Below are 19,796 nucleotides of genomic sequence, written 5' to 3' on the forward strand. Positions count from 1 at the left end.
TATATATATATATATATAAACTATATACATATATATATATAGTTTATATTGACTAACTCCTCAAAACAAACTCTGGGGTTTTGGAGTTTTGCAGTAAAACATTAATAATGTATTGCAGATGAATTGCAGACACTTGAAAAAGTTAAATCTAGGTTAACTGCTTGTTATCTATTGTCATATTAAGTCAATTCCACTTTTGTGTATGCTTATATATTTTTAAACTTACATACAGATACCACTTGTGTATAGATTAATTTTATGAGACTATTTGCTGCATATTATGAAACAGTCACCCCTTATTGACCACTATTTAGGTTTCATGAAAGTAATAAATTAAAATCAGAACTCAGAGGGGATGTCAGTGGACTGGAGGAAAAGTAGAGGGATCCTTTGTAATTTCTTAGCAATTTTCTGTCTCTATGACCTATTTAATCAATCTTTGCACAGTCTTGTTAATTATAGTAAAGAAAGACTACTTTTATCATTGGTTAGCTGCTGTCAGACTGGAGAAGAACTCTCTAGCAAACAAACAGCTATCTGAAACCGTATACATTGTTACTAGTTTACTCTCTTACTGTTCAGACTGGCTACCATGTTGCAGAACAATTAAGTGGTTGGGCAGTTGAGCTGTCCATTCTTATACTGAATGGAGTGTTGAAGAGTATGGAGGGATTGTGGGTGGGGGGATATAGTATAGAGCCAGAAGGAACTATTAGGGGCATAAAGAACATAGCAATAAAGACAAAGTGAAGAGCCAAAAGGAAGAGAGACCAAGAGGAGCATACTAACAATTTGTACTACAAACCTAGTGAAATAGCATTCATGTGGGCAGGAAAGACTGCAGAACTGCACTTTCTTAAATGACAGGTTGCTCAAAATTAATAAAACTTCTATTTTTTTTAACCATGATTGAACCATGATTTTCCAGATGGAGTTGTCATGAAGAGTAAAAAGGAGAAGATGCCCACGTTTTTCATGTTTGTTTCAGTTCATACCTTAGAAATGCTTCCCACTGAAAAAATACCGTGTTGCTATTTTATTTTTGGTGCCTAACAGTGCTTCACACATATTAATGTCTCAATAAAACTGAAAGAATGAATGAATAGGTGACAATATTTCTGGGTAACAAAGGAGGTGAAAGATGTCTAGTTGAGTCAGAGGGTTTTCTTGACCAAATATTTACCACTAGGGACCAAAAAATGTATTAGCAGTGTAAACTTGATGGTAGTTAGAATTATTACAAAAATAAAATGTTTGACTTTGCCATGTGCTTTTAGCTCTGAGGTTTTAATCAATGTACCCTTTTTCCTGGGTTTTGAAGAACTTAAAAGTCTTGAAGGTACCTGCCTTAGAGTTCAGCCACATGTGTAGGCTTCACTTTGCAGTTAACTTCAGACTGAGGCATCTCTTTCCTTAAGCTACTGCTTCATGCAAGTCCACACAGCTCCTTGACGTCGTGAACAACTCTCTCTTGCTTATTTTCCTCCTACCTGTTTGACTATTACAGCTCCATCACCTTTGTGTGCTCCTCAATGTGGGGTTTCCTTAGAATTCTGTCCTTTACCCTACGTGAGTCTCTCTGACGGGCCTCTTTTGTTAGAATTCTGCACAGCTGGCTGTCTAGCTCCAGCCTCTCTCCTACTGCACATCCCTGTACAGCTCTGTGCTTGATATCTTCCACACGTGGATAGTTTCTAAGTATCTGAACAATTCTCTTAATTAAGCTGGTATCTTTTCACTACCAAGCATACCCTTTCTTCTTGTAGTTTTTTAGATAACAGAAGCCTTATTTGATGTAGCCAGTTAATCTAGAAAACTCAGTGTCATCCACTTTCCTTACCAGTTGGTCTCAAAATCCTATGAATTTGGTTGCCATTTCAACTCTTTATCCCCGAGCCTTCCCATTTTCAGCTTCTTAACTTGTTTTATTCAGGGACATACTTTTTGCCTGGATCATTGCAATGACCTGCCCTTGACTCCACCACCACTGTCTGTTTTCTTTAGTCAATCATTCTGGCAAGTCCCAGAAAGCTCGATCTTCAGCATAAACTTGGAAGTTCAGCCTGGCCATATCATGCCAGTAGGTCGGCACATACATCTCTCATATCTTTCATGTCCATAGCTTTTAGTCTACATTCTACCATTCTTCAGTTGTACATTTGCTGTTTAATTCACACATGGCCCTTCATAGTTCCTCTCCCTGAATACATTTCCCTTATTTTGTGTCTAAGTTTATATTCAACCTTACAGATGTAGCTTATCTTTTGGAACCTCCCATCTCCTCTCTATTAAACCACTATTATTAAAATTATTAAACCACAATTATTAAACCACAATTATTGAACCACTATTCCTTTTTTTGTTACCTTTGTACTTTATGTATATTAGAATTAAACATCTTTTTTCTGTTTCAAGCTTTTATCTAAATGTGAGCACCAAAAGGACAAAGATCTGGTCTCTTTTATTCTTTCATCTGCACTGTTATCATATAGACATGAAAGAAATGTTTGCTGAGTAAATGTTAAAATGAAAATGTCAACTATTTTCTCTTAGTGGCTTTCTAGTGTGTCCATCCTAATTTATTCACAGCTCTCTGCTCTCACCAGGTACCATATCGTCTTCTTTACCAATGGCACTCCATTCCTCATGAACCTTTTATTATGTTCCAGTGGGCTTTCATTATCTTCTGTGTGGGTTAACCCTCTCCAAGTTCTCTTTTCCAGTATTGCACAAAGCATAAGCAGATGTGCATCAGAACCTAGAGTGGGTTAACCCTCTCCAAGTTCTCTTTTCCAGTATTGCACACAGCATAAGCAGATGTGCATCAGAACCTAGAGTTCAAAAGAGAACTTAACATTCACATGAAGCAAAAAGAATATTTTTCAGTCTATGCTATGTTTCTTGATAAGCAATTAACACATTGCGCATTATTCCTGCGAGACACAAACTGTTTCTTTCACATCTTAATTTGCCTGCTTAAAAATAAAAAAAAGATGGATGAGTTTATGCTCAAGGTGTATGCATTTCCCTTGTGGCCAATGAACTAATTTCTCTTTCATACTTGTGGAATATTGATACAATTATTCTTTCATCAGACATGAAATTTGAGTGTATAACCAGTTTGTGGAAATCACCTAGTAATTTATTAGGTTGATAACAGCAATTAAGTCACAATTGCTTCTGAGAAATATAAATTGACTTTCCACTTTAAATGGATAATTTAACATTCTAAACCACAGGCATAGAGTGTAACTAATTTCTGGGATAAGAGGTTTGTTTCTTCTAGAATTAAACTTAAAAAATTCAACCATTGATAATCCAGTAACTAATTATTCAATTGTTGGATCATTCAGTTTGTGGCTTTTTTTTTTCATTTTCCCCCCTTGGCTGCCTATATTTTTGACTACTTATGGATATAAAGAGGGAGAGGATTTTAGATAGAAATATATCAGCAAACACATAGTTTTTCCTTTTTTTTTATTTTTAACTCTTCTAAAAGTGAAAAACTCATTCTCAGGTTGGAGACCATACAAATCAGGCAACATGACTTATTAGGCCAGTAGACCATTGTGTGCTGACCCTGGTTTAACCAAACCTTCAGAGGAGAATTTGACTCTATGACTACTGCTAACTATGATATCCACCTCTCTATGTGTGATCCTCTACACTCACATACTCACAGTTGAAAAATGTCCATTGGTTTGTCTTACAATGTCTGGAGATTTAAAATTGTGCATTTTTGGGATAAATCAGAATCAAGGACTTTATAGTGGAGACTCACCAACCAGAAGAGTTGACTCCCTCAGCTAGTCTCCCTCTCAATGAGAGCAGAACTAACATTAGTCAGGATATATTATATGTTCACACCCCAGCAATTAAATCTCAAGCTCACTGAGCCACATCAAATATCAAGACAGATCAGTATGTCCATAGCTAATTGAAGAGTCACCCACATGTATTCATCTGCAGATACTAGGTTCCCTATGGTGTTCCAAAAACCTTTTGATGAAAGGTGGAAAAAAGATATGCTTTATCCCAAATCCCAAATCAACAAATATTTATCACCTGCTTAGATGTGAAGCATTCAGCCAGGTGCAATAGAAGATAAGGAAAGCATTCTAATTGTTCATCTCTTTTGTACATACGTAACACACACACTTGTACATGCACACAATTAACAATGCTTGGTAATGTTGGAAAAGTCCAAATGAGTGATGAGGAATTGAAAAAGGGGTGTTGTTAAATGACAACATCTTATAATCAAGACAGTTGAAGGTGGTCTTCTGAGTAAGGTCAACATGTGCTTAAGCACAGCATTAGGAAGGGACTGCAATATTCAGTGGAGTAGAGTTAATAACAGTAACATGTGAAGGACACCAGGAGGAGTACTGCAGTCAGATTCCACTATGGCTGGAGTCAAGGGTTCATCAGGAGAGTCCTGGAAGATGAAGTCTGAGAGGAAAACTGGTTCAGATTAGTTAGAATCTTGAAGATCAGGAATCTTAAGCATGGAGTAGAAATAGTCTTTTAGCTATTCTTGCTGAAAACAATATCCCACATCTGAAGGTTGAAGGAAAAATGCTTTGTTCCATCATGAGTTAAGACATAGCTCACAAAAGAAATATGGTACAGATGGGATGGAGAGCCACCCAGGTTCAATTCTAGTCTCTATATAAATTGTTGTAGGTGATAAACTATTACAGGCCATGTAGGAGCCAGTGGGGGTTGTATGGTTAAAGCAGAATTTTAAGTATGGCATGTTAGGAGAAATTAATTGTACAAGGAAGAAGGTTAATGTAGCCTTAATAGAGTAAATAGGAGGTGATAATGACCTTGATGAGTGGTAGGATATAAAGTGACCATGCTAATATAAAGTATCATTTAGAATGTTATTGCAAATGATTTGATGGTTAATATTTATTGTTAATTTTGTCATATTAGTCTAAGCTCTTCAGATGTATTATTTCATTTTCTTAGCAACTTTACAGTATAGGTAGTATAGGTACTACTAATACTCTTGCTTTTCAAATGAGGAAACGGAGGCACTCAACATGAAGCAACTGCTCAGCCAGAGGCAGTTGGAGCCAGGATTTGAATTAAAGTCATCTGTCTTTGTTCATTTGCATCACTGTAACAAAATACCAGAGACTGGATAATTAAATCACAGAAATTTATTTTCCCCATTGTTATAAAGACTGGGGAGTCTTAAGAGCAAGATGCTGGCATGTATGCTTGTCGATTAAGGGCTGCTCTCTGCTGCCAAAATGGGACCTTATTGCTTCATTCTCTGGAGAGCAGGAACACTCTGACCTCACACTGTGGCAGAAAGAAGGGCAAGCTACCCCAGTGCTGTGTGAAGCCTCTTTTTTAAGGGTCTTCATTCTATTCACCTGAAGAACCCCATGATCTAATTACCTTTTTGTGGGTGGGGTTTGCTGGGGATTGAATCCAGGGGTGCTTTACCAGTGAACTACATCTCCAGTTCTCTCTGCTTTTTCCCTTTGATATAGGGTCTCACTAAGTTACTAAAAGTCTTGCTGAATTGCTGACACTGACCTTGAACTTTAGATCCTCCTGCCTCAGCCTCTGGAGTCACTGGGATTACAAACTTGAGCCATTGCCCCTTGCCTAATCACCTGGCCTAATCAGCCCACTTCATAATACTATGTCATTAGCTACACCTGGACTTTGGAGGGAACATTGTCAAGCCACAGCTCCATGCAGCTCTTAATACCTGTAACTCTTTACACCCTGGTCTTTGGTTATATTGATGTTTGAGTCTTTCAATAAAGTGCCTGAGAGAACAAGTGCATGGACTTCAGAATCAGAAAGACATCTCAAGGTTTTTCACCATGTGGCTCTCAGCAAATCACCTACTCTGTCTGAGCAACACTTTTCTCCTTTGTAAATTGAGACTTTCTCTTGAGTTTTAATGTCTCCTTAGAACACTAGGCAAATGAAGTGAGATTAGAGGTTCTCATTTCCTTCTTGGTGTTTTCCTTTCACAGAAATACAAGTGTTAGGTTTTAAAGGAAGATGAAAAATACTTTCTGATACATGTTATACTTGATGTGATGGTAGGTTGCATGGAGAATGTACATAGAATTTTCTGTTCCACTAGCAGGTGATGGCTAATGCATGGGAGTAGGTTGAACTCTTGGAGTATTCAAGGAAATTGCTGAGGACATAGAGCAGGAGTTGAGGTGTATCAATTTAAAGAGGTTGACCAAGGAAGAATTGGGAGAAGGAAGGCAGGAGGAGAACCATCAAAAACATGGTTTTATAAAGCATAGGGGAGGCTTAATTTAGGTAGGGGGTGGCATGCTGTGCTAAGAATGCTCAGAGGGTGAAGAGGATGGATTTAGAATAAAAAAGACAATCAGCAAGGTGCAGAGCTCAAGAATGAAACAGTAATGTGACTTTTTTTTCTTTTTGGTTAAACTCTCTAAAGGCTTTATTCGATTAAATGCATTTTTGGACACACTTGGTAATCAATCTGTAATGTAAAGCTAAGCATTATTAACATGGCCCTGCTTTCCTGTGATTACTTGTAAACAAGTATCCCTGTCAAAGCTTGAGAATGTACTCATGAAATGCTACAGCAATTATTCAGTCACACACACAGGATGGTTAGACAGAATGAAATGGCTTCCCTTACATTTCACAATCCAGTGGCAACAGCCCAGAGCCAAACTCCCTCACCTAGTCTATTCATTACCTTTGATAAATAACTCTGTCTTTCTAAATATCAGTTCCTTCTCTAAATTAATGTGGACTTAGGTCGATTTTTCTTTTTTAAAAAATTAAATATCTAAGGATGAAAAATGCTCTTTAATTATCAAGTCATTATCTTTGTCATTTATTTCCAATTTAACCGAACTGTTTAATTACAAATAATATCTTAAGCAGGTAAGTGGCATAATTAGTTTATTTTTAACTAGATTCCTGAGAAGAAAAAATAAATTATCAATAAAATAATTTACAATTTTAAAAATTAAGGCAAATCTAAAATGGTTAGAGTTGTACTGCAACTTAATAAAAAATAGATGATTAAAACTCAGCTGAGTGTCTTCCATTCATAATGTTATCCCAATTAGGTCAAGAGAAACTTTTCATGTAAAGACAGAAAGATTCACACTGGGAGACCTTGGCATAGAATGAGAAAGATGAAACTGTGTCTGTGTTAATTATTGATACACTACAGGGAGAGTGAGTGTTTAGAACTGAACAAATAACATGCTTTTGATTTAGACACCTTCGTTAACTTATTAAAACAGTCTTGATTTGTGTTTTTAGCTCAGATTTCAGTCTTTAAAAGAAGTATTTAAAGAATACTGAGCCAGAATTATCATCACGCCTCATTGTTAATAGGTGTCTTTCATTCCAAATTTTCAGTGCTATTAAATTCCTTTATTTCTGCCCCCCCCTCGCCTTTTAGGCATTTTAATAAAACTGGGCGAGTCTGCCTGAGGGTTAGTGGTGAACTATTTTAAAATGGATAACAGATACTTGTTGTAATGAACTTTGTAGTGAACAAGTAATCAGTAGATATTGTTTGTTAGTTTTGTTGTGGAGTCTCTCAGTGCAGCAAAGCAACACAATAAATGAAATAAAATGCCCACAGAAACCATGGTCTCACCTGGGCCATTAGTGACCTTCTGAGGCCATTTCTAATTTCTGAAGTGATTTCTAAAAGGCCAGTGCAGCAGGAAGCTCAAAAAGCTTCTGTGGCCATGATGGTCACCATCAAATTCCCCTGTGGCTGAAGTATCATTACTTCCTTATTATGTGGCTTTGTACTACTTTCTTCATGCAACAAGAAAGGGAACACCTGAATTTTATATTTGGGGGAAAGGGGAGGGAAGATCTCTAGAATCAGTGATAGATAAAATACCCAGTCATGTCCCCAAGACAAGGCAAAGTACAATGTTTAAATATTCAGTAGTAAGTAGAATGGGGGATTGTGATAAAGGTAAAAAAAAAAAAAAAAAAAAAAAAAAATATATATATATATATATATATATATAGGGTTACATATTTCTGAGAAATCTCACAATAATTAAAGGAGAAGTATTTTCTTACTTAAAAGCATGCTTATTATTTAGATTTTCTGGTTTTCATTTGTTTTTGATGACTCTGTTCCAATGAAACTTTTCTATAGAAGGAGTTTGAATGATGTTAAATTCCTTTTGAGATTTTTTGTTTCTGAGATTTTTTAAAAATGAAAGTGAATGACTTCATAAGGGCATGTTGGCATTTATTATTTTTTCTGCTTGTCTGATTTGAAATAGTTATATAGGACAGCAGGTGGTGAGGGTCTATTGTTTATGAGGGAGAACAGCACTATTTATTTTTTTCCTTGGTTGCTACCTTGAACTATGAAAGTAGAAAAAATTCAGGACACATTTATTTTACAGGATTATCACAGACAACAACAAAAACCCCACAGGACTTTTACAGACCACTAGCATTATTTTTTCATGCTCATAAAATTAGATTTGAAGAAGCAAATTGTTAAATGAGTCCATAATTTACATTATCAAATTGTTTCCTTTGTTGTCTTTTTTGACATTTTGAAAATTCTGTATACACTTGAGATGACTCAGTTCTATAAATGATTTAAATAATGTTGAAAGCCAGGAAATCCAAAGATGGCAAATAGAATGTTTGCCCTTCTCTTTAACAAGCAATGTCTTGGCTACAGAGGAAGAATCATCTTCCTCTGCTGAGCATGAAAGTTCTTGGAAATTTAATCAATAGGTAAAACAGAGCCTCTCAGGGACGCTGCGTGTATTCTGGAGCCTTTCTACTATCTTCACTGTTACTGAAAATGTTACTTTTACACACGGAAGCTAACCAGGCTTGCCAGCTTTTCTCAATTACTGCTTGAGTACAGCTCAGTTTTAAAATGTAACCTAGCCACAGAAAGAGCAAACAATATTTGTGTTTTTCTTATGGGTAGAAAAAAAATAATGTATTATAACACCTGCTGACCTGTTTGAAACAAAGGTGAGAGATTAAAATTTATTCCAATTTTAAAGTATCATTTTAGGTTTTTTCTCCCTGGTGGTTTATTGTCTTAAATACCTTCCTGAAGTATGAAAGAATCTCATACTCTTGCTGCTGTAGTTTGTGAGGTAGGGAAAGGACTGTTGCATTAATTCCCTCATGGTGATTAGCATCTTGCCTGCAGAAAGATGCATGAGGAAAACAATGTAGTGCATTGGCTGAGAGCATTGACTCTGGAGCCAGAGGGCATGTATCCAGTTCCAACTGTGCCTCTGCACTGGATGTGCATCTGGACAATTATTCATCTTCCTGGGCAAATTCCTTGCTGTACCTAATGGACACCCAGTGTATTTTCTTGTGTATTTTCGTTTTTTGATTATTATTATATGTGCTTCCAATTGGCCATTCCTTGTGTACATGAAAGACATTGATTTTACATATCAATACTGGTGCCTATAGCCCCACTTGATGCTCATTTACTTATAATCAATTATATACCAGACATCTTCACATAAATCATTGGCATTTCACTTTTCTTCATCTTTTATCCATTATAATTGTTCAAGGGTTAGCAAATCTTTTCTATAAAGGTCAAGAATAAACATTTCAAACACTGTGGGCCAATCATTTAACTACTCAGTTGTCATCATACTATGAAAATAGTCACAGATGATGAAAAAACAAATGGACCTGTGTTCTAGTAAAACTTTATTTACAAAATAGGACGCTGACTCCTAGGACTTAGTTCGCTTATGCCTGCATTTTTGATGTTGCTCTGGTTCGGAATGTAGGTTTTATATTTGAGTCCTTCTTCCTCATTCTCCTAGTCTATGTATGCTTCCAAATCTTCCCTGATTGACTTTCGTAACATTTCCCAAATCTAAGTCCTTCTCTTTACCCATACAAACACAATTATGAGTTGTACTCTCTTGAGCTCTTCTGTGAGGCACTGAAGACTTGGTAATTGCTCATCTGTCTTCTACTTCTGGTCCTGTCAAAGCTAACTTCCCTAAGGGTCACAAGAAACTTTTCAAACCAAACAGGATTTTACAATATCACTCCTGTATTTTAAGATCTCTGATGACTCTTCCTTGCCTAATGGGATGTGGCAAATTCCAAATGGCAAACTTCTTAACATGGCTTAGAACTGTCTTCAGGATCTTGCTGTCCTCTATTCTAACTTTGTGTCCTCATCCTATTATTGTCCATTCAGGTATCTAGAGAAGCAGATACCAAGAGAATTGGGATTAGATGTGTAAAGAAGAACTGCCTGAGGCTGGGATTGTGGCTCAGTGGTAGAGCACTTGCCTGGCATGTGAGGCACTGGGTTTGATTCTCCACATATAAGTAAATGAATAAAATAAAAGGTCTATCAACATCTAAAAAAAAAATAAAAAAGAAGAAGAAGAAGAAGAAGAAGAAGAAGAAGAAGAAGAAGAACTGCCTGTGAAGGATAAAATGGGAAATAGCAGAAATAGGTGAAGAGAGTTCTTGGACTCAGATGCAGGTCAAACACCTAGAGAAGATCAGGAAAGCAAGAGAACTGGGTGAGAAGAGCCTCAGCACAGTTACCTGAGTGCGGGTCAGGCAGTTGGGGAGTGCAGATCAGCCATAGGGCAGTGAGTCAGAGGAGTAGGCACTGGGGAGGAATGGCAGGACCGTGCTCAGTGCCTTTGACCAAGTCAGGCCTTCATGTGAAACTACAGCCACTCTCCAGGTGCAGCAGGTGGACACGGTCAGTTTATTTTGCTCCTAAAGCAGTTTCTTTTTAGAGAGAGCGGCTTGGGGCACCTCCATGGTACCACACATGTGACTCTGCCTTAGCACTGAGCGTAATACTCTTTCACATACTGTGATGTCTCTCACCTCCACGTCTGTCTGCTGCTCTCCCTCCTGCTTCTGGCTTTGCTTGGCCCACTGCCTTTCACTCCTTAGGTCTCTTCCTCTAGCACGACTTATTAGCTATCTCCCTGTGGTGCGAATTGGCCATCACTCGGTCATTCCATAACACCATTGGTGTATTTCCCAAGTTACAATCAATTGCACTTGGTTTTGTTTTTGTCTTTAGTAGACAATCTCTTGAAAAGGGGGATTGTCCAGGATGTGCCCTTAGATGCCTGAAGGCACAGGCACCCATTTGTTGAATGAAGAACAAATTCTGACTTATCCAATGGAAGGATGAAGTGACCCCAGTGACGTAAATGTGGACAGTGTGACAGGTGATGCTTATGCTGTTATATTTGTGTTAGGAGAATTTCATAGTTCTAAAAAAGTAAAATGTATTTTTATAATTATGATCTATTAGACTCATTTCAACTTAATGTGGGCATTCTGTACAGAGAAACACTGGATTTGAAGCCAAAATGCCTGGGTTCTAATCCTGTTCTTTTTGTTTACTAGTTGAGCGACTATGGAGTAACATCTCTAGCATCATTTTTCTTTCCAGTGAGGTGCAGATAGTAATGCCAAGAACCTATGACACCACACTACGTGTGATGCCTTCAACTGCTGGCTTTGTCTGAAGTCTTTCTCCATTCTGCCATTGTGTTAGAGCCTGCATCAAGCTAGCTCAGTGCCCTGTGATTATGCTGAAATTTTAGATCATGCAAGTCCTTTAGAGAGAATGTGTGATTGGAGCAATTTAAAAGCAGTACTCTTGTAACAATTGTGTGTGTAGTAAGTGCAGGTAAATGTATTATTCAGAGAAGTAGTTTTGAAGTACATGGTCTCCGGAATTATTTTAGGTTAAGATTTTTACAGAGTTCAACATCAAAGAAAATGGGAGATCAATTACGTGGGGCTGTAGGGCAGAATCAGACCCAAGCCTCCTCTGCTGGGTGTGCATTATTTTGACTGTATCTTTATTACCATGTGTTCCAACTGCCATTCCATGAACTGCAAGAATGGAAACACTAATTTTTAAATTAAACACTAATGTTAATTTAAAATAATCAAAAAATCCATAAAGCACAAAATCCAATGCAATTCAAATAAGCAGAACGATTCTGTTCTGCAGGATTAGACGAAATTAAACTAGATTTGGAAATTTCAAAAGATAAGAAATGTAGGCTCATAATTTAAAAATGAACTAAAATGACAATGTAAGATAAAACTAAGAGATGAGAAGGATAAAAAGATTAAGTGAGTTTAAGAATTCGAACAAGAGGATTGGAGATATCTCAGTGGTAGAAGCGTGGCTAGCCTGCATGAAGCCCTTGGTTCTGTTACCCAGCATCACAAAAAAGAGAATGAAAATAAGAAATGTCAACATTTAAAAAGTAAAGTCTTAGTGACTTGAAATAAGTCAGTGCAATTGAAACACCTTGACATCAGTCCCCTTGCAGGAACACTTTCACTTTGAAAGAAGAGGCCTGGAGCCTTGGACCTGCCATTTCACTGTTTGGCACTGCCTGGATGCCCACTTGGAATATTTGCTTAGGAACTGTAAGGAGCTGCGGGGTTGTGTGCCTTCACACCAGCAGAGGGCAGCTGCACAGAAAAAAACAAAAAACAAAAAACCGAGATCTGCTGAACTGCAGCGGGGAAGTGAGAAGGCAGGGTATCAGTGCTCAGAGGTTGTTGGCTGACCTGAAAGGACCCTGGAGTGTGTTAGGGAGGAGGTGTTTTGTTTTCTTTACTCACTTTCAAATACTGCAGCATCACATATTCCCTCGCTACACTTTGGCTTTCATTTCCTGGGTATTTCTTGCTCAGGATTCAGTTCCCGTGATTTGCTTTTTCCCTATTTTTAGCAACTGGAGACAGATTCTTTTACTTTAGCTCTTGAACTTCTTGATTCTTCCTTCCCACTCCCCTTATTTACTAAAGTCTGAGATCTTTCCAGTTCTCTAAACACACACACACACCCCTAACTTCCCCAACCCATGCATACAAACTGTACCCATCCACTCACAGACTCAGATGTGTGCACACGTAGACACACACCATTTGTCCTGCCACACATGTACGTATGCATGCTTAGACTCACACATGCATACACAGCCTCTTCTACTCATGCATACCCCCAAGGTCTCCACTCACAATTCAGAGACAGGTGGAGAACCCATTCCCTGTCCTGTTCACGCATGCCTGTGCACCCACACATACACACAGCCAGGTGAGTGGTCCTTTACCTTTCCGCCTTCTATCCTCTGGGTGGCTTCCCCCACTAGGCTTTCACATCTATCATTGGAGCACATCCCCTCTGCACCACAGATATAGATTAGCATGTTGTAAATTTATTGTTTCTTTTCCAGGGAGGTTGTATAAAAAGCTTTTCCCTTGTGCTCTATAAATAATGAATAATTCCATTAGAAATGTGATGGATGGTGTAACTTTCATGCAGAGTTTTTTAAGCTCCATGTTTCATGTGTTTACTTTCATGACAACCCCAAGCCGTGGCAGGTCTGGAGCTCAGTGGCCTGACGCTGCCAAGTATCCCTTGCCACATTTCCCAAAATGTGTTCTTAGGCTCTCAGAGATAATGCATGCATTTTAAAGAGTGAACTGGCTTCTTTAATACAGAACTCTCCAAAGCATTTCATATGATAATTTGCTTAGGACAATGCAGTATTTCAAAACATTTTTGGCCAGGAAACCTTATTTTTTCATTAAAACATTATATCTCTAAGTTCAGTGTTCCATAGAAAATAATTTAGGAAATAGTACTCTGATGAAAGTAGTGATTCTCCTCTGTGAAACACAGAAAGTGTTTAACAATTGCCCTTATTGAAAAGTTCAAATTGACCTCGGCATATTTCCATCAAATTGGCACTTCTTTATATTTTTAGTTAAAAAAAAAAGTATAACAAAAATGTATCTGAGAGCCAATATGTGATTCTAAAGTCTCTTGAAACCTTAAAGCAGAACCAATAATTTTTTGTTTTATACTAATATGGTTTTCTGTAATATAGGTTCTTGAAAATCAGTGATCTTTATAAGGAAGGTGGTCTAATTATATTTTCACTGGGTATTTCTTTAATTAGAATGTCAGTTCTCAAGGCATGATTAACAAAATGCGGAGTGTGTGTATGTGTGTGTATATGTGTGTGTATGTGTGTTTATATGTGTGTATGTGTGTGTGTATCTTTATCAACAGAAAAGCAAGAGAAAGAATTCTAATGAATCCCCCAGGGGAGAGAGATTGCAGACTCAGTGCTAGTGGAGAGGGAGTGGTGTAGCAGGAATACCTCTGTCCCCTTTGGAACACCTGTGTTTCCTTTGGAACTTTCACCTGTAATGATGGGCCCCAAATATCCAAATACTGTACCAAGTCTTCCATATGATTCCTTTACTTTTATTTGTTCTTACTTATACATGCCAGTAGAGTCTATGTTGATATATTTATGTGAACATGGAATATATCTTATTAGGATCCTAGTCTTGTGGATGTACACGATGTTGAGATTCACTGTGGTGTATTCATATATGTACATAGGAAAGTTATTTCAGATTCATTCCACTGTCTTTCCTATTCCTATCCCCACTTCCTTTCCTTTATTCCCCTTTGTCTAATCTACTGAACTTCTATTCTCCCCACCCCTTGTTGTAGGTTAGCATCTACATATCAGAGAGAACATTTGAACATTGGTTTATTAAGATTGGCTTATTTCACTTAGCATGATAGTGTCCAGATCCATCCATTTACTGGCAAATATTATAAAGTCATTCTTCTTCATGACTGAGTAATATTCCATTATGCATATAAACCATGTTTTCTTTATCCATTTGTCTGTTGATGGGCACCTAGTTTGGTTCCATAGCTTAGCTCTTGTGAATTGTACTGCTACAAACATTCATGTGGCTGTGTCACTGTAGTGTACTGATTTAAAATCCTTTGGATATATACCAAGGAGTGATATCACTGGGTCAAATGGTGGTTCCATGCCTAGTTTTCTGAGAAAGCTCCATACTGCTTTCCAGAGTGGCTGCACCAAATTGCAATCCCACCAGCAACGTATGAGTGTACCCTTTCCCCCACATCCTCACTAACATTTATTGTTCCTTGTATTCTTGATAATTGCCATTCTGACTAAAGTGAGGTGAAATCTCAGTGTATCATCATTGCCGCCCTGGTTCTTAGACCTCCTTGTGTGCACCTCCTGCGAGCATGGGCACCCCATCTCACTTGTAGTAGGTCATTCCACTTTGGTTAACATTTCTGCCGTGAGCAAAAAAGGGTCCTCAGAGGAATCCAGCCTCCAGGTGGCACCAGCCTTCCTTCTGCTTCATACAGTTTTTTTCATACAGTATCCATCTCTACTCTTTAGCTGTGAATTCTCCAGGTTCTCTTCCTATATTTCTGACTACACTTTCTGTCTTCTTTTTGATTCTCATCTCTCAGTATACCTTTTGAAATTGGTATAAACTGGGTGTTCTTTAGTCTGCTCTTCTTACTTGATTCACTTTACTAGTGTGTCATTCCTTATCTTGTGTCCAAATACCCCTAACACTTCCTGAATTCCGGGTGTATATTTGCATCCACCTGTGGACACCTCTGCCCTCCGTTTCCAGGCTCCTTAGACTTAATAGAGGCAAAACTGAGCTCATATTTTTGGTGACTCTTCCTTTTAGGAAATATCACTCCCCCGACCCTTCTCTAGGCTCCGTCAGAATATGTGAATCCTTCTATCATGATACTGTCAGTTAATTGCAATAAATCTAACGTGTGTGGAAATATATATGTATTATGAATATTTTCTATAAAATTTGTTCTCTTACCCTGCATTGAATATGCCTGTTGGATACTATATGTCCAAGTTTCCAAAGACATCCTGTCATGAGGTTATCTCCTTTTCATGAGGAGGATGCAATGTATACACAAGTCATGAGTAATGCATGCTGACATTATTGATTACATATCATGTCTGAGCTCTAAACTCTTTCCATAATTCCCCTAAACTGAAATGTGCTTTCCTTAAAATTTATGCACTTAAAAAATGTCAAGCCAGTGTCACCATCTCATGTGAAAATGGCTCTACTCAGATAGCCTTTGCCAAGAACATATTCTTCAAACAAGATGTGTCTTCAACCAGAAGAGTACATTTAGTGCAAAAATATCACACAAAAGTTAATACTTTGTCAAGGCCGTTCGGAGAGTTGTCTCAGTGACCAGTTTCTCCTCCACAGGGGTTGTCTTATCCTGGCTGCAGATATTAATGGTTTAGAAAATAGTAAAGAGGCAGCCATCCCTTTTCCTGCTCATTTCTTTGTTGCCATCCTTTCAGAATAAGATCATCCTGGACCCCATGACGTTCAGCGAGGCCAGGTTCCGGCCGTCCCTGGAGGAGAGGCTGGAGAGCATCATCAGCGGCGCGGCGCTCATGGCTGACTCCTCCTGCACCCGCGACGACAGGCGCGAGCGCATCGTGGCCGAGTGCAACGCGGTGCGGCAGGCGCTCCAGGACCTGCTCAGCGAGTACATGAATAATGTAAGTCCTGGGCTCTCGGTCCTCGCGTCTCAGTGCATTTCCTCCTGCGATCTTGTGGCTGTTAGGGAAGAATGGGTAGCATCGAAAGAGGACAGGTGTTCCCCGAAGAGTGTCAGGTGAAATCAGAGATCTGCTTTGGGACAGTCTGCGTGTCCTGATTTCGTTTCAGCATGCTTGTCTAGTATTGAAGAGCTTGGTGGAGACTGAAATCTTAGGAAACTCATTTTTTTTTTTAGATGAGTGATTTCTTCTTGGTCATGTTAGTGACTGCCATTTGATTTAGGTAGGATTCCACTTGGTAAAGGTAAAATGATTGATGGAGACAATGGAGATGCTGAGTTAATTCTCTTTCACCAAGCGCACAGTGAAAGCTATGGATAGCTATTGATGCTAATCATAGATCCTAAAGGGATTTCAAGTGTTTATATAGCGTCCGGTAAGGTGGAAGTTCTAACTGCAGTAAAACTTAGGGAAGTGTTATTACTTTATTATGCAAATTGGAATTCTTATAAGATTTTCTAAGTTTTAAAATCATTATGAGCAGCCTCCATTGTATTGAGGACCAGGCAATCACTATCTTCTCCTCTAGTTAAAAATGTGACAGTTTTTGTGTACCATAAACTGCAAGAATTTTTTTTTTTTGCTTTGAAAGACACTATATATAATGGTTGTATTGATTTGTTACGTTTATCTAACTGAGGTAATTCCCAGTGCTTTCAAGAGTGAATGATATGAAGCCATGTCCTGGACTCTTTGGATTGTGAGAATTCAGTATAAATTGGAAAAAAAAAATGTAGACTGAATCAGATCTGGATGTTATATGTTGAATGAATGTCCTCTGTAGTGGTCAGGTAGGTAAGACACTAAAAATCTGCACACAGCTTTTGAAATCCATGCTGGTATTGTACCCCAAGGCAGTGCTGAGACAAAGCAGCCCTTCAGCATCTTTACCAGCCCCAAGTAAACATGCACAGCTAGCCAACGTGCAGCTCACAGATCAAGCAAGGAGTGAGCATTGGCATTGACAGTGCTGCTCCTGCCAGACTCTCCAGAGGACTTTATTCAGAAAGCAAAAGGATATTTAATGAGAACACCCTACAAAGTAAAAAATCAAAATCTGTTTTCTTCAGATTCTTTGATTTTGGAAGACTTGCCCATTTTCAGCAAAGAATAAAGTGTGGATGCATCCTGTGGTACCCAGCTGCTCATGAGGACTTCTCTCTAGGACCCTGGATGACCAGCACTTTCTGTGGTTTTGGTCTATGGGTGTGATGTAGGGTTCTGTTAAAGATGTTGATTGCCCATGTCTCCAACCCCCAGCAAGTCTTTTGAATAGCAGGTTTGTCAAAAAAGAGTGTTTATAAAAATCTGTGACTCTGTTTCTTGTTGTTTTTTGCAGAAAAGCAAAGGGCTAATTACTTGTCTGTGAAATTTGGTTTTATGTTACTGCATGCTGGTATTGCTATCAGTGAATGATTATCGACAAAGACAGTGATGGTTAAAATCTCAGTATAAATAATTCAGGAAAAAAGTTTGTTCCTGTGAATGGAAATCACTGACTGTGATTAAAGAAGAGTTGATCGAGAAGTGACATGCAGTTTTCAGCTTGGTGTCCAGAATCCTACTGTCAAGTGGAAGTTTTTTTCTTTCAGTATGAATTCATACAGATCAGCAGAGCTGATGGATTTTTTGTTTTATTGACTCCAGGTTCTCATTTTTTGTTTGGAAACTTGTGATACAGGAATATTTTGTCCTTTTATTAAAATTTGGTTTCCATTTTGACATGATTGCAGAGAATACATAGAAGCGTAAAGTGCTTAAAAGTTAAAGTGTATAAATTTTATTCATATTGAACTGTCAAAATCAAAGCCTGAAACAAAAAACCTCCTATTTGACTTTTCTATTAGCCATATAAAATTTAGATGGACTTCACACTCTTTTGTGATTTCAAGGTAGAATTGGATGTGGCTAGATTGCCCTGTCCAGTGTACTTATTCTACTACATAAAAATCAATATTTATTTTATTGTAGTATGTATTAATTTTTAAAAAGGCACACACATATATGCCTTGAAAGAAAAGTCTGTTGCAATTAACAGCAGCCCAGTAAATTAGCCAAACATTCTGGGTATTATATTTCTTTTTCAATTTTATAAATTTTGGGGATTTATCACCCCACTGGTTTTTATCCTATTGTGCTAGGCAATATCATTAGGATAAAGAAATCATTAAACTAAAAATATTTAAAAATTGACATAACTGACACTTCTGGCTTCTAAAATCCTCCTGCTCAATCCTTGATGAAAATTGAGCTTCTAGTACTCCCTTGCAGTCAAAGCTGCTTTAGAACCTTGTACATGTCCAGTGGCAGGGACCAAAGAGAGAGGGAGACTGCAGAGAGCTGCTGTATGCTGAGCGAGAGAAAGCTGTCTTCCTGGGGCCTGGGCTGTGGTCTGACCCATGGTGACTCTGGGCTCACTAGGATTTCAGCTCCTTATTTGATATTACCACAAATGTATTTTCAAATGAATGAATCTTGTGTTTACGATATGAAGAGGTAACAAAAATTATATACTTAAAAGAAACAGCAGTATGAAACAAAAACCCAGGTAAATAGACACATGTGGTGAAAATTATTTTAGGAATAATTTTAGGAAAGTCCTGAGTGGCTTTAAGTTCTGTCAACTTTCAGGTGTAACCCAAAGTGGAAAGTTCTTAAAAACAGTCTGCCTTTAAATACACCATCACTATGTGGAGATGGATGGGTATAGAGTTTTGCAAAAGGACAAGTGACCTTTAAATGTAAATTTGGGTTAGTACCATCAGTGTGGTTGTTGAATATTTTGTTTTATTGACTTTGTTTGTTTTTTGTTTGATTGCTGAGTAGTATAAATTGTTCCTAATTATAATGATCACATAAACTTTCCCCTGGAGCTTATAATTTTCGCACAGATTTGTTTCAGGGTAGAAACTTCAAAAAATATTTTTACCTGTAGATGGACACAATGCCTTTATTTCATATTTTATTTATTTATTTTTATGTGGTAAACCCAGTGCCTCACACATACTAGGCAAGCGCTCTACCGCTGAGCCACGACCCCAGCCCAAAACTTTTTTTTTCATTAAAAAAAAAAAATCTTAGCAGCAACCCCATGACAGGATGAAAGTAAGCATGGTATTTTGTTGATAAGAATTTTGTGATAGATCCAAACTTAGAATATTTTATTCATTGAACAAATGTTCATTGTCTCGTGCCTAGCTCCTTTGTGGCAGACATTGTTCCAGTCTTCTGGGGACACAGAAATGAGCAAAACAAGGATCTTGGCTTTCATGAAGCTTATACTCTAGAAGGAGGAGA

The 19,796-nt window shown here is 37.9% G+C and overlaps 1 protein-coding gene across 4 annotated transcripts in view; it reads left to right on the forward strand.

The window, feature by feature from the left end:
- Positions 1-19,796, forward strand: part of Ctnna2 (catenin alpha 2) — a 1,081,443-nt gene that overhangs the window by 362,942 nt on the left and 698,705 nt on the right. For all 4 annotated transcript variants that reach the window (XM_047523044.1, XM_047523045.1, XM_047523046.1 and 1 more), the window contains exon 7: positions 16,236-16,439. In XM_047523044.1, the coding sequence (XP_047379000.1) occupies positions 16,236-16,439 (204 nt within the window). The remainder of the gene's footprint in view (positions 1-16,235; positions 16,440-19,796) is intronic.

This window comes from Sciurus carolinensis, chromosome 13 (genome assembly GCF_902686445.1).
Source record: "Sciurus carolinensis chromosome 13, mSciCar1.2, whole genome shotgun sequence".
Classification (NCBI taxonomy): domain Eukaryota; kingdom Metazoa; phylum Chordata; class Mammalia; order Rodentia; family Sciuridae; genus Sciurus; species Sciurus carolinensis.